At 39.3% G+C, this 15469-nt stretch overlaps 1 protein-coding gene across 1 annotated transcript in view; it reads right to left on the bottom strand.

The window, feature by feature from the left end:
* Positions 1-5649: 5649 nt before the first annotated feature.
* The window catches only part of PPIG (peptidylprolyl isomerase G), a 36079-nt gene continuing 26259 nt past the window's right edge, over positions 5650-15469 (bottom strand). The window contains exons 11-13 of the mRNA XM_034427035.3: positions 9486-9570; positions 7410-7546; positions 5650-6914 (exon numbers count right to left, since the gene is read on the bottom strand). Coding sequence (XP_034282926.2) covers positions 5807-6914; positions 7410-7546; positions 9486-9570 — 1330 coding nt within the window. The 3' untranslated portion in view covers positions 5650-5806. The remainder of the gene's footprint in view (positions 6915-7409; positions 7547-9485; positions 9571-15469) is intronic.

The following is a 15469-nucleotide window of genomic DNA, read 5'->3' as shown; positions in this document are numbered from 1 at the left end:
GTGTTCTGTATCTTTAGAACTGACTGCAAACCTTTATCCCTTTGAGACAAATGGCGAATCTAAAATTCCCACACTGCAGGCACTAGGTCCAATGGACACATCTTGCTACTGTCCTACGAAGAAATAACTTGGAGAAGTCCCCCGAATAATAAATTGCCTGCTTTTCCAACTAATATTTCCATGAATTATTTGAAAACCTATCTGCTTCTGCTGAAAGAGGGTTTTTTTTAATGACATACAACTAAAATGTGTTACTGGCTTTCTTAATTTTAAAAAAATTTGTTATGTAAAAAACTTATTGTCACTCTATTAGCCTTTTGCCTGTGCGTCTTTATTTGCTTATATAACTGAACATTATGTATTTGTTCCATCAGTCATCTGTATTGTTAGCGTTTTTATTACAAGATTTTACCTAAATAAAAAAATTCATTCAAAGAAAAAAATGTAGTGACTGCGAAAAAGAAAAAAGAACGCAATCTATGTTAAAAGTGCCTTCACAAAACTACATTTGGATTTTTCTATAACAAGGATGAAAGCTTTTTTCTTTTAAGCTCTCAATGAGGAATGTTGAAGATTAGGCTCTAGTTTAACGGAGCAAGAAGACATCTGCAATGGGATGGGGTCATGTGGCTTAGGCAAACTGTTGAATGAGCTACAAGTAACCTCTATATATTCTTTCTGGTTTTTGTGCAATCCTAGCATCTAGGAAAACAGAAAGCAGATTTACCCAGAAACAGAATTCATCCCATTTGAAGAGAGCATCTGCCTGAACACACAGACATATTCAAGATGTAAAGCCTGATCATTGGATGGCTTCAGTTAAAACACTCAATCCCTTTTCTACCAACATGCAGACATCCTAATAAAAACTAATGTACAGGAATATTATTCTCATTAAGCCTGTGGCTTAAGTGGGGCATACATTCCATCTCAGACAGGAAAAATTGAATTTCACTGTATCTTTGGGAAGCAACCCAAAGGGACACTCAGAATAGACAGGTAGAGATTTAAAAGGCCTTCCATAAACCGTTTTACAAATGGATGTGGAGAAATGGCATTTTCCTCATGTAACTCTTACCCTTTGTATTTCCGAGGGAGAAAAAGCAGGGTTTTTGCCTTAACTTTCTCTGTGGGCTGCATGCTTAAATTGGGGTCTGATACTTTTCCATATTTATCTAATTGTAGAAAACACGGAAAAGACTTTTACCATATAAAACTAAAGCATTACAGAGGCCCGTTTTTCAAGGTCAGGAATCATTTTTAAGTTTAAAGTAGAGAGCAACTTTTTGATATAAGCCCTAGATAGCTGAAGAACCCAATTCCCAACTTTAGTATTAGATGAAAAGTCAGATTGGGTGAATATGGATCACAATTGGTGTCATCTTTCATATCAATCTCTCTGAAAATCAACCAAATCCAAGACCACTGGCTATATAGCAGGCAACAGAAATCTGACACCTCTTAAGATCATTGCCAAAACCATCAGAGTAGAAGTTATGTAAGTAGTTATCAAGGTGAAAGATGGAAATGAATCTCCAGCAACACATTCACAACCCTAGCACCTCAACTCTGGTGGAAAGACACTACTAAATTGTTAACCGATTAAGTATCTTGACCCCTGGACTGACTTTGGTATATATAGCAACACCAAACTGGCTTTGGGAAATAGGATTTATTTTTCTTTTTGTGCTTTGCTATCTAAAAAGCCAAGTAACTCAACTTTCTTCTTGAAACTTCAAACTCTTGCAAATTTAAGACAAGGGGCAATCTAGAAAAGATTTGTTGATGACAGTGGTACATAAGGATTTCACTTAATCGGTAACAACATAACTTTAAAATACAGTGAATGACACTAGTGTAACACAAACACTTCACATATATGAATAGCTTCAATAATCAAGAGAAGATTCTATAAAATGATTTGGGATTTTTTGCACAAAGAAATAGCATCAAATTACTTCTGAGCCTGAACCTGTGAATTGCTGCTGCAGTGAAACAGCCGACTGTATTAGGTTGCAGGACCTCAGCACCGGTTCCAGAACACCTGCCATCTGGTGTGTGTGTGTGTGTGTGTTTTTTGGGGGGGCTACAATGGTGCAACCGAAACACTTAGCTAGGATGAAACTGATGAACACAAACACACACAGTCAAAGATGCTGTAATTAGAGTTAGTAAAGCTATTCCAGATGCCTACATTATCATAAAAACAATCTCAGGACTTTCCTATTGCATGACAGAATTGTATGATAGAGAAATTTCCTTAGTTCACATTTTAATGCCCACCAGCATTAAGATTTCCTAAAGCATTATGTGGGGAGGGAGGAGGGATGCAGTTACTTCTGTATGTGTACTTCACTGAATTCTGCAATGCAGTTCTACAATCAAGTAAGTATACAAAAATGCATACGCATTTGTGAAAATGCCAAAAATGCACATTAGGTAAAATTGCTTGCAAAAATATTTATACTAGGCAAAATTACTACAAAAATACATATATAATCAGGAAAAATGTGTACGTTTTCATGTACACTTTAAAAATGTGCAAATTGATATAGAAATGGGATAAAAGGCTTTTAAATCTCAAAAGATTTAGCAAATATGTCCTTTCTTCGGTTACATTTTATTTGCTATGTTTTTGGCCTGCATCATCACTCTTATAAAGCACTATAGTACATACAGGTGAATGTTGGGATCTTGATGTAATGCATTAAACATTGATTATACAGAATGATATTTTTTGAAGGAAGGTGGATGGATTATATTTATGGACAGCAAAGAAACAACCGCCAAATTTAAAGAATTTAAATGATTATCAATCTTGCTAATAATGCCATAAGGGTGTCCCAATCCAAATTTTGGATCAGTCATTATACTTAGCAGTGACTCCTTGTTAAATTATAAATTATGGCCTTTCAAATACAAGAAAGAAATACAGATATAAAACCAGATTAAATTTTATTCTATCATAGGTATTGGGCACCTGCATGAAGTTCTACACAAATTTGACTATAAATTTAAAATAAGTTGAAGACCCAGGAAATGTTATCTGGAAATGTCATGCATATGACGAGTGCTTTTACGGTAAAAAAGCCAAGTGTTCATCTTGCTATTTTGATTACAGACCTGTTGCTTCTGAAACAGGTAACACTCTTCCCCTTAAGTAGAGCTTAACTTCTAATGACCAAATAGCCACATAATAATTTCTAGTCAGCAGTATGGAAGTGTCTGCTACTGTATGCTTCCAAAAGATTTTGGTGACAAATCTCATCTACAAATCTGGTTTAATTTTTAAAAAAGATTTTTAAAATTACCCCTAATAGCATGTTAATTGTATCTTTTTGACCTTTGTATGAAGGAATTTAGTTGTGGAACAATCACTTCAAACTAATTGGCCTTTCATGAAAATTAGCAACTGTTTTTGTATCTCATCACAGAAAACAAATTAACCACGCAACAACACTTTAAAACCTAAATATTTTGGTTTCTACAAGGAAGAACATGGTAAATATTAACAGTATTTTCCTCTAGTTAAATTCCTCTAAAAGATTATTGAAACAACAATTAGGAACATTTTTACTCTACAGAGGTTATCATTATGTATCTGATAGGACCTTTATACATTTAACAGGAATAATCTGATTGATTACATGGCATTTCAGCTCAAAATAATTTTCTACGATTGTCTCTTGTCCACTTCTTTATTGGGCAAGTAAACTAATTCTTTCAACTTTTGTAATAAGAAAACTCAACTGAAACAGTAAAATATCTAGTCTTGTATTTAATATTATTGCAGTAGTTGAGATAGCAACTACTTGAGTAAAACTCAAGTTTTAAACCAGGTTAACATCTTAGTTTAAATATTCAGTCTTTAAATACCATGGAAATTCTTTTCCAGGTTTACATTATCTAACTGTGCTTGATGATATTAATATAGGCCATGATTAACACTATACTACGTATTCTGCAATTTGTAAATATGGCCCTGTAAGAGACCTATGGAAGGTCCGATTGATGACAGAAGATACGTGTAAAAAATTTTTTTTTCCATTAGGAAGGGAAAAAACCCCAATTCCTACTTCTGACAAAGAGAGATCTAAGAAAAAAAAAAGGGTACAGATGTATTGTGTAGTAAACAAATACTACTATTTAATAGTAGACACATACACTGCTGTTGCATTTGGTAAAAACAAAGAGGTGAACAGTATTTTAACCTGCAGCAGGAAAGGTGCTTCCAATCCAGCATGAGCGTGACACAGGTATAGCAAGCAACCCATGCTAGATCAGAACCGCATTTCCTACAATGAAGCCGAATACTGGTCCCAAATGAGAACAGTCCTAAGTCCTTGCTCAGACAATTTTTCCTGAAAAAATCACAGGAAAAACGTCTTGACCGCTTAGTTTTTTTTTTGTCCATATACATATAAAAAAATTAACAAATTCAACTATCTTATTATACTTTCCCAAAACTTATATTTATGTACATCTGAATTAACATAGAACTTATTCTTATTTGTCTTCTCATCACTAAAGAAGTTTGCAAGGTAAGGGAACAAACTGAAATCTGCAGTACTGGTAAGGGAATGCAGCACATCTATTATAAACAAAGAAAAGGCATACAGTGTTTTATTCTCATAGGTGTTGAAATCTGATGAATATATCTAACTTTTGTCATTTCTTCTTTACTCTTCGTGGCACTTTTTCTTATCTGTTAGGAAGCTTTAGAAAGCAAAATTAGCATACACTACCTTACTTATTTCTCATCCAACAACAGAAATGTGAGCTACATTATACATATTTTAAATTTATATTAGGGTGTCCTGGGATGCACCTAATGGTTCCTTTTTCCTATCAAAAAGGACTTCCACTCAGGTAAAGATTCAATTTTTGTCAATTCTCTTAAGCAGCACAATTTTCTATGTGATTCTGCATGTTGCTCCAGAAAGCACCCCAATCTGTAATAGTTTTCCAAAGGGAATTTATGTTGATAGAAAAATGTGGTATCTTACAATAGCTAACACTCAGGAAGGATTACAAAATTATGAAACAGATTTCTTCCTTATAAATTCAGTGAAGCCAGATTTTATTTCTTTCTGAAAGAAATTTTCTCCTTCAAACAAACTTCAAATTTAATGAGGAAAAGATAGACAGCATATAAAATGCACTCTCACAGTTAAGCATCACTTTTCTATAAATTCATTATTATCAGGATCATATAAAATCAATTATTTCTGAAATAATTGCTTTATGGAAAGTATTTCACTTAGAACAAATAACTGTTCCAAAGATCAAAGTGATTAACCTTTTCCTGAAAGGGACAACAATGAAATATAACAGCAATGTAACAATCTTGAGTAACATATTCAAACTGGAGAACATTCATTCTCCTACACTTGAATGTTCTGTTTTTATATATGCTGGTTTTGTTTATTAATTATAGTTCTGAAATGTTAATATAATTTAATATTAACATGTTATCTAAGTAAGAAGAATTTGATTCAAAGATGTTTGTAATTTCAGACCAACCAACCAATTTGCAGTGTGCTTCTAAATTAAAATTAAACATACAGTATGCTTTCATCAGGTAACATAGAAATAGGATACATAAACTATGAAATATTAAAACACAGCACACCGTATTACACATAAAACTTGTTTTTCCATTTCAAGTTTATTAAAACTTTAGCAGTACAAATGATCCAGATTGTGGATTATCAAAAAACCAAACTGAAGTCCACATTAAAAAAAAAATGTTCCCCAACATGTCTCTAGAACCTAGAAGCAGAGTGGAAACAATACGTTCATAAACTCATCCATGCCTATCTTCATCAGTTCCAGCACTTGATTCATGATCGGATTTTTTATCTTTGCCATGGGCACGCTCTCTCTCCTGATATTTTGATTTTTGGTTGATCTCTTTTTCTCTGGAAGAACGAGATCTGTCCCTTTCCTTTTCTTTACTCCTCCGTGAGTATGATCTTTTTGATTCTCTGTCCTTGCTGCTTCTTCTTTTCTTTGAGTCAGGACTTCTATCTTGATTTCTACTGGACTTTTTGCTTTTATTCGTCTCAGAGCTACTGCTGTCATGGCTTTTTGAACGCATCTTTTTCCCAGAATCTTCCTTTCTGCGAGAACTTTTGTACTCTTGATCCCGATGCCTGTCTTTACTTCGACTTTCTTCCCTCTCAGAGCTATGGGATTCCTTCCGCCTTTTATGGTCTTTCTCTCTGGACCTCTCTGGTGTGCCTCTTCTCTCTCTACTCCTTGATCTTACTTTTCTTTTCACTTCTTTATCTCTGTGTTTGGAATAATCTTTACTTCTGCTGCGGTCTCGTTCTTTACTTCTGGACCTGGCTCGCTTGCCTCTGTCCACACTTCTGCTTCGCTCTCTGGCCTTATTATTGGAACTATGTTTATTTTTAGGCTGTTCGCGTTCCCTGCTTTTTGAGTGTTCATGTTTTCCCCTCTCTTTACTTTTGGTATGATTCTGGCTATTACTTCTAGATCTTCCTCTTTTATTCTTCTCCTTGCTTCTGCTCCGTTCTCTGCCATGAAAGTCATTATATTTTTCTTTCTCTTTTTCTCTGCTTCTCGATCGCATTTTTTTATCTTCATGTTTACTGTATTTTGAGTCTCTTTCTTTACTTTTTGATACCTCTTTGCTTTTGCTCTGGCTTTTGGATCTATCCTTTTTTTTGGCTTTACTTTTGTTATGTTTGTCCTTATCTTCTTTCTCAGAATTCCTCTTTGTCCCTCTGTCTTTACTGTCAGATTTGGGATCTTTGGGCTGTGTTTCTTTTTCTCCTCTTCTATCTGGACTTTCAGAACCCTCTCTGTGGTCAGATATTTTTCTTTCTTTTCCTCTCCCTGGACTTTTTTGATTTGCAGCATCCTTCTTGTTTTCATTCATTTCACTCCTTCAAGACAAACAAACAAACAAACTTGAACATAAAGCTAGTGAAATAATCCCACATCATTATCTGAATTTACATTACAAACTGCATGCAGATGCAGGTATATTTAACATATGATAGAAAGAAATATCTCTAAATCAAAAACACAACATACTACTGCAGAACTCTGCTGTATGAGTCAAATGTGACATCACAGAATGAGGAGGTGTCTAAAAAATTTTGTGGAAGAATTTCCTACGAGTGGAGAAAGAAAGCACACGTACTTGCTTCTTTCAACTCCTGTATACTAGTTTTAATTTGCATTTAAGCAGATTATTAGTCCCCCCACCCTTTTCTTCTACAAGATACTATATGAGCAAAATAGGAAATGGAAAAATAAATCACTTCTTACAGGAGTTTCATTGCTGCACTGACTACTGAGTTACTTATAAAGTGAGTTAAAAATCTAATAAATAAATAAATAGTACAGAAAAGGCTACCACTTTGAGTGCATCTTACTTGTCTCCTTTTATCCATCTTTCTCCACTTGATACTCTCATTCTTTGAGCTCTCTGCATTTCCTGTCTCCAGTGTGGAGGAGTCTCACTGCGTCTAAAGCGATCCCTCGACCTGGATCTTGAAGGTGTCCGGTACCGCTTTGAATACAGAAGGAAAAATTAGCTAAAACAAGATGTGGATCCTAATTTGTACAGCAACTGTCATATGTTTGATTGCAAATTACATATTTAAAAACATAATAAAACCTCCATCTAATGGACCATTTGGGCATAAGAATTGTTAGTTGATTCAATGTTCAAGTGAGATAAATTAACACAACTGATACAGGAAATGTCAATTAATGCTTATGCAAATAATATAAATGACATCAAATGTCCAAACTGCCATGGAAAAAAATAAACTTTCTTGGTGAAGATGACATCTGATGTAAAATTTTATCAGTTGCACCTGAGGAATTGTGGTTTTATTATATAAATATTCATACAATAAAATTATTCATGGTGCAGCTGAATTTTTAAACCCATGAAATTCAATGCTCACTGAAAATAACACAGCAATATAACAATAACAAAAATATAAAAAGAAAAAATGCATTGTCCAGGAGAATACAAAAATGTATTTTAAAAAATAAGGGGAGATACAAAATTTTAAACATCCATACTAAATACTTTCCAAATCCACATTTGTACAAATGGAGCTAATCTATTGCTAAACTTTATTTATATAACTAAATAGAAATCAATTAGTGTAAGCAGTCTTTAATTAACAGAATCCTTAACTTTTACTGCTGTATTAATTTTTCAGTCAAAGTGATTTCTCACTTTTAAATACCTGTCTTCGGTTTTTCAGTGTCTTGCTATAATAACTTTTGCATCTAACAACAAAAGGAATTAATTTCTTAGGTGTTACTGCATAATGAATTCTGGTATGCAGAATCTATCAAATCTGTTATTTAACAAATTATATTATCTTCTTTTTGATATATTATGTTTTTATAATTCTCATTTGAAAGAAGCCAATTATTAAGTTTACTGTTTAATTTTAAAATTATTTTTACTAGAGCTATGCCATACTTTGACCTCAGTTCTAAACATTTGATCCTTGAAACAGAAATAAAAGACTTTAAAAATTGGGTTCCTTCGGAATAAGGATTATGAGAGAGTCAGGAACTTTTCCTTAGCAAATCTTTGTCCCACAAAGCTAGTGAACACTGATGTGTTTGAGGGAGTCCCCTAATGGCACTACCTAACAGCCTTGGCAGAAGGCAGTCCATTATTGGAGAATAGAACAATTTAGCAATAAAACATGTGCATACTTGATGGTAAAGGAACCCTCATGGGGAGACTAATAAAACATGCGTCCCAATTTAAGGTCAATATTTTGACACAATTTCAGGTTGCTGTACAAATCACTATATGCTAACCAACCTGCAAACACATACAGGCAGACCTCAATTAATGGCCACAACTGAGCCCAACATTTCTGTTGCTAAATGAGACATTTGTTAAGCGAGTTTTGTCCCATTTTACGACCTTTCTTGCCAAATCTGTTAAAGTAATCATTGCAGTTGTTAAGTTAGTAACACTGTTGCTAAGTGAATCTGGCTTCCCCATTGATTTTGCTTGTCGGAAAGTAGCAAAAGGGGATCACAGGACCCCGGGACATTGCAACCATCATACATTTGTCAGTTGCCAAAAACTGAATTTTGATCACATGACCATGTGGAACATCCACATGGTCATGTGATCAAAATTCAGTTTTTGGCAATGTGCAATGTGCAATGGTTGTAAATATGAAAAGCAGTCATAACTCATTTTTTTTCAGTGTCGTTGTAACTTTGAACGGTCACTGTTATAAATCGAGGACTACCTGTATTGCTTTCAGTATGGCTTGATATCCAAACTTAGCATAATACATAAATGCAAAATGCTGCATTTTGTTTGCTAAGTCTACTAGCCTTGGGATGGATAGATAAACAAACAAACAGACAGACAGACTGACATATATCACACAACTAAATCATGGTTTATTAGAAGCCAAACATCAAAGAAATCAAACTGTAAAAAGCAAGCATACCCTTGGTCCCCTTCCTTTTATTTTTCGTCCAGATCTTGTCACCAACAGTCTTCTCTGATATGATGTTTGACAATTTGATGGATTGCTAGAAATCAAGAAAAGAAAAAAAAAACCCTGCTATTTAACTATGATTTATCAGTTTCTTCTACAATCATGTACTTCTGAAGCTCACAAGCTGCCAACACTATGCTAAACATTTTCTTCATAAAAAAGAATTCATATAGACTGGTGAGGAGTAATAGTAGTAACAATAGTAAATTGTAAGAGCCTTAGTCCAGCAATACCAACTAAAATGCAATCAACAAAGAAAATACAAATAACAATAAGATATAACAAGGCACTTTTCTTACCTTACATAAAGATGACTGTGAAACATCATGCATATGCAAAATTAACTGAAAATAGTTAATATATATTTAAATAATAAAAATATTGTTTGTTCCTCCCTTGTAGAATGTTTATCAACTTACCAGTAAATAAATCTTACTGAAAGCAATCTGCTAACTTTTAAGTATGGTAATGATGCTAAAATCTGTGTTAGTAATTATTTAATTAAGGATTTAAAAGCTATTTTAGCAGTTTTATGTTGCTTTAATGTGTATTTTTAATGGGTTTTGGGGAAATTATTGTTTTATTTTTTAAACTATACACATATTTGTTCTGAGAAAAGTACCTCAAAGATTTCCAAAAGAAACAAAAGTCTGATCACCAGAACAGACTTATAATTATTTTGAATCGTTGTCTATATGCAGGAATACAAGTTAACATACGGTTTACACAGATCACAACTCTGGGGTTACTATGTCAGTCTCAAACACATATTAAACTTTACTTTCCCCAAAGGTTAAGTTTAACCCAGTTAATATATTGTTGTTTATTAACCCCAGTTAAGATATAGTCTTAGTTAAAGTGAGCTGATTTTTAGTATGAAGTAAAACTCTGCATCTCACTGCAAACTCTCTAAGGACCAAATATTTTTATATAGCTTATTTTTTAATTGTGGTTTATCCTAGAAGATTAGCATATGTAAAATTTAAACAAATTGCTGGTTTTCCATTTAGAGTTATATTGCTCTATTCTGTTTGATCTGGCTTGATATTTTGGTAATTGCATTGCTTTGGGTGGGGTGGGCAAATGCAATATTCTGTGTATTGCATTAGGCATTTCCTTGTCCTGTGAGTCAAAGGTCATTCGTCCCATTCTTCAATAAGAACAATAACCCTGGTTGCTGCCAGATTTAGTGGGGGTCTGTTAACATGAAATGGCTAATCAGTCTACCATACACTAGCGTGTATGGTAGGTAGGTGGTAGGTGACAACTAGCAAGCTAAACTAACAAAATTGCTCAACTGAACAGCCCAGTGGGGTGTGGGTGTGCTAAGAATGAGCTGTGGAGTAGGTGTCTGCAGTCTCATCTCTCCAGAATTAACAATCCAAATATTGTGGTATATATCAGAATATAAGCACTGTATTAAGTGATCAGAATTACTGTTCTACTTTTGTTAACCCTGATTTTATGCTAAGCATACTAAGAGGATACAGCCACTTTAATAAATAAAGGAGAAAAGCGAGGGACAACTTTCTCTAGTTGTTAGGTGTACAAGTGTTGATCTGTTACTATTGTGACAAGAACAAATGGTGAGAGATACTCTATACCAAATAACTGAATACTGCTGCCCTTATTATTGGCATTCATGGTTATAAATTAATAGATTAGTTCAGAATGGTTTCCATAACCATTTATCTACCTGATAAGAGGCGTTGGACTTACCATGAACGCTGTTTCTCCGGGGGCTGCAGAGTGGGTCAGGAGTGGGAGATGATCCAGTTGGTCTGGCCAGTCACTGAGTCGAATTGCTTTGGCCACACCTCCTTGTGCCTCCGTCGCCTCCAGTTTTGTTCGACGAATCCAGATCTAAAAGACATCCTCTGCCAATAGTTAGCAAGAAGTCATGAAAGGAGTCACAGGCAGGAGGGGCTGACCCACTCTGCAGCCCCTGGAGAAACGGCGTTCACGGTAAGTCCAATGCCTCTTCTCCCAGAAGGCTGCGGAGTGGGTCAGGAGTGGGACATACCCAAGCTCGTCAGCCCTACGGGTGGGAAGCCTGCGAACTAGGAGGCCTCGAGGCCAGGTGTACCTGTTGGAGGACCCTCCTGCCGAAAGCGGCCTCCGCAGAAGCGAAGACATCCAGACGGTAGTGCTTAATAAACAGGACAGGAGTAGTCCAGGTAGCTGCCCGGCAGATTTCTTCGAGGGAGGCTTGCATGGCCCAAGCAGCGGTGGTAGCTGCACTGCAAGTTGAATGAGCAGTGATACGTCGCGGAGGGGGAATAGACTGTGCTTCATATGCCCGGGCAATACAAGCCCGGATCCAGCGGCCAATGGTGGGCAAGGATACTTTAGAGCCCAATGAGGCAGGTTGGAATGATACGAATAGAGCCTCGGTGCGTCTGGCAGGGGCCGTCCGCAAGATGTAGATCTTAATAGCTCTGCGGACATCCAGAGTGCGCCATTTGAACTCCAATGGTGGGCTGGCCTGGGACAGAAATTGGGAAGAATGACCTCCTATTCCCGGTGAAATCGGGAGTTAATTTTTGGAACAAATGACGGGTCCAAGCGGAGGACAACTCTGTCTGTGTGTATGATACAAAGGTCAGGCGGAATGGAGAGGGCTGCCAGTTCTGAGATGCAGCGGGCCGAAGTAATGGCCACCAAGAAGGCAACCTTGAGAGAAAGGAACCAGAGGCTCGCAGTATGTAAAGGCTCGAATGGAGGTTCTGTAAGGGCCTTTAGTACCTGCGGCAAGTCCCATGTCGGAAACCGGTGGTAGGACGAAGATTCTGGACCCCCGTAAAAACCTGTGAATGGATGGATGACGGGACAGTGGGGCTCCATCTCTGGGTGACAGCACCGTGGAGAGTGCGGCAACATGGCGTTTGAGGGTGTTGAGCGCCAGTCCTTTACGGGAACCATCATGGAGGAACTCCAGAACCTGCGGGACAGAAGCTGAAAGGGGATTAATCTCACGCGCAGAACACCAAGAGATAAATACCTTCCAGGTGATGTTGTAGAGTCTGATGGTCGACTGCTTTCTGTCCGCCTGCATGATGCAGATGATGTCCTCGGAGTAGAGCGCCTCCCTCAGGAGGAGCCCCTCAAGAGCCAGGCAGTCAGATTGAGCCACTGGGGCTCCGGGTGGTTGACCGCCCCCTGGCTGAGAGACACCCTCTCTGGAGGGAACCACCAAGGAGGTGCTATGGATAGGGCCACTAGGTCCGAGAGCCAAGGCCTCCTTGGCCAATGAGGGGCGACGAGAACGACTTCCGCTTTCTCCGTAATTATCTTGCGGATCACTCGTGGTATTAACGCCAGGGGCGAGAAGGCATAAAGGAGCCCCGATGGCCAGGGACAACGGAGAGCATCCGTGTCCTCCGCTCCCGGAGATGGGTAATGAGTGATAAAGCGTGGAAGATAAGCATTCACCGATGAAGCGAACAGACCCATTTGAGGCTGTCCGAATTGGCGACAAATGTCTTTGAAGAGATCGGGGTGGAGACACCACTCTGACGGTTTCACCATGGTCCAACTGAGGAAGTCCGCCTGGATGTTGTCCTTGCCGGTGATGTGATCCGCCTGTATGGAGATGAGGTGAGCCTCTGCCCACTTCCCAAGCTTGAGAGCTTCCTGCATCAATGTCTTGGACCTTGTCCCTTCCTGGCGGTTTACGTGGGCTTTCACCGCTACGTTGTCGGTGAGTATTAAGAGTCGTTGTCCCTGAATTGTCTTTTGGAAGGACAGAAGGGCCAGGCAAATCGCACGGAGTTCTAGCAGGTTGATGTTGGACTGTGACTCCCGTGGCGACCAATGACCCTGAGCAACCTGCCCTCCCAAATGTGCTCGCCATCCATGTAGACTGGCATCCGTCGTAATGACGATCGGTGGACTGTCTATGAATAGGCAACCCTTGTCCAGGGCTGGGGAGAGCCACCAATGCAATGACCTTGGTTTGGGAGGCAACAGTCCTGGTACGTTGGTGCAGTAGCAGAAACCATTGGAGACTGCGCGCATGAAGACGGGCCCAAGGCACGATGTTTATGCAGGATGCCAGTTTCCCTAACAGTGTCAAGAGGGTGAGTTTGGACACCGTCGGTTCCAGGAGGATTTGACGGATGAGAAGTCTGAGATTGTCTCTCCTCTCATGAGAGAGGAACACCTATCCGGCTCGGGTGTCGATTATTGCCCCGAGATGAGTTAAGCGGGTTCAGGGTTCTAGTTGACTCTTGGGTAGGTTGACTAAGAACCCGTGTTCTTGTAGGACTTGTAAGGTTAGTTGGAGATCGGCTTGCGCCCGTGGAAGGGTGGAAGCCTGAACTAATATATCGTCCAGGTAGGCTTGAAGCTGTACCGAGACGGACCGTAAATGTGCCACTAGAGCTGCTAAAACCTTCGTGAAGCTGCGCGGGGCCAATGCCAGGCCGAATGGGAGGGCACGATATTGAAGATGTCACTCTGCGTAGCTGAACCTTAGGTAGCGCCGGTGGGCCGGCGATATAGGGATGTGTAGGTAGGCCTCGGAGAGGTCGATGGAGGCTAGAAAGTCTCTGGGCCTGATCCCCTCCAGGATGGACTTTAGAGTGTTCATTTTGAACCTTCTGTAGACGAGGTGGGTATTCAACGATTTTAAGTTGAGTATCGCTCTCCAGCCCCCAGAGCGTTTCGGTACCACAAAAAGGATTGAATAAAATCCCTGTCTCCATTGGTCTGGAGGGACCTCCTCCACAGCCTTGATGTCTAAAAGATGCTGTATGGCAAGCTCCATGAGTCTGCGCTTGCGAAATGAATTGGAGACAGGGCATGGTACAAAGTGGTTCGTGGGGCTGGAAAGGAATTCCAATGGAAGTCCGAATTCAATGGTGTGAAGGACCCATTGGTCCATCGTGATGTGAACCAACCTGTTGACAAAGAGGCTCAACCTGCCTCCTATGAGTGCATTGAGAAGGGAGTCATTTCTGACGATGGAACTGGCGTTTGCCAGTTCCACGAAATGACTGCTTGGAAGGGCCGTATGACTTCGGCTTGTCCCAAAAGGAACCCGTCTGGTTGGCGAAAGGAGCCCTGAGAATATGGACGTTGGCTGGTGTTATCCTGGGGAAAAAAGCGGGAAGGCTGCCTATGGTAGTAGGGGGTCGCCCGGCGATCCGCCCGTCTAGTCGCGGAAGGCAAAACTTTCTTCCTATCCTTATCCTCGACCAATAAAGGTTCGAGAGAGTCACCAAACAACTTGAACCCCGAGTACGGGGCAGAAGCGAGTTGCCATTTGGCTTTTAGATCGGCTGACCATTGGCGCAGTCACAATAGGCGTCGCGAGGTGACTGATGATGCCAGCGCCCGAGAGGCGTACTTAGCTGCATTGAGCATGGCATCGGATGCAAACTGGGTGGCTGCAATGATTTTGTTGAGGTCCTGGTGGACCCGCACCTCCTGGGCAGGTAAACGAGATTGCAGCTGTTGGAGCCATAATAGGGACGAGCATGTGAAGAAAGAAGCTGCAGTAGCGGCTTGTATCGCCCAAGCAGAAGCCTGGTGTGTCTTTTTGAAGGACAGGTCAAATTTCCTGTCCTCAGGCTTAAGGCCCTCAGAGGTGTCCCCTGAGATATAGGGGAAGGGGAAGAAAGGGCAGCCACAGGGCCATCCATGGAAGGTACCTGTAGAATGGAAGCTAGCATTGGTTCCATGTTATAATTACGTACTGCTGGGTGTCGGAAGAGATGCCGGGTTGGACCATTGTTTGAGGACAACATCTGTGAATAATTTGGGTGCTGGAACAAAAAGTTGTTCGGCAACTGGTTCCAAAAAAATACCATGACCGGTCGAAGTTGAGGCAGAAGTAGTAGTAGTAGGATCCAAAAGGTCCGAAGTGACTTTCGCCTTGTGCAATAGTGGCTTGAAGAGCCCTTGAGGAAATAATCCTGTAAAGGCCGGAA

Source organism: Pantherophis guttatus, chromosome 1, assembly GCF_059756535.1.
Source record: "Pantherophis guttatus breed Tessera chromosome 1, ASM5975653v1, whole genome shotgun sequence".
Taxonomy (NCBI): domain Eukaryota; kingdom Metazoa; phylum Chordata; class Lepidosauria; order Squamata; family Colubridae; genus Pantherophis; species Pantherophis guttatus.
The sequence above is the reverse complement of the archived record's forward strand: the minus strand, read 5'-3'. Positions and strand labels throughout refer to the sequence as shown.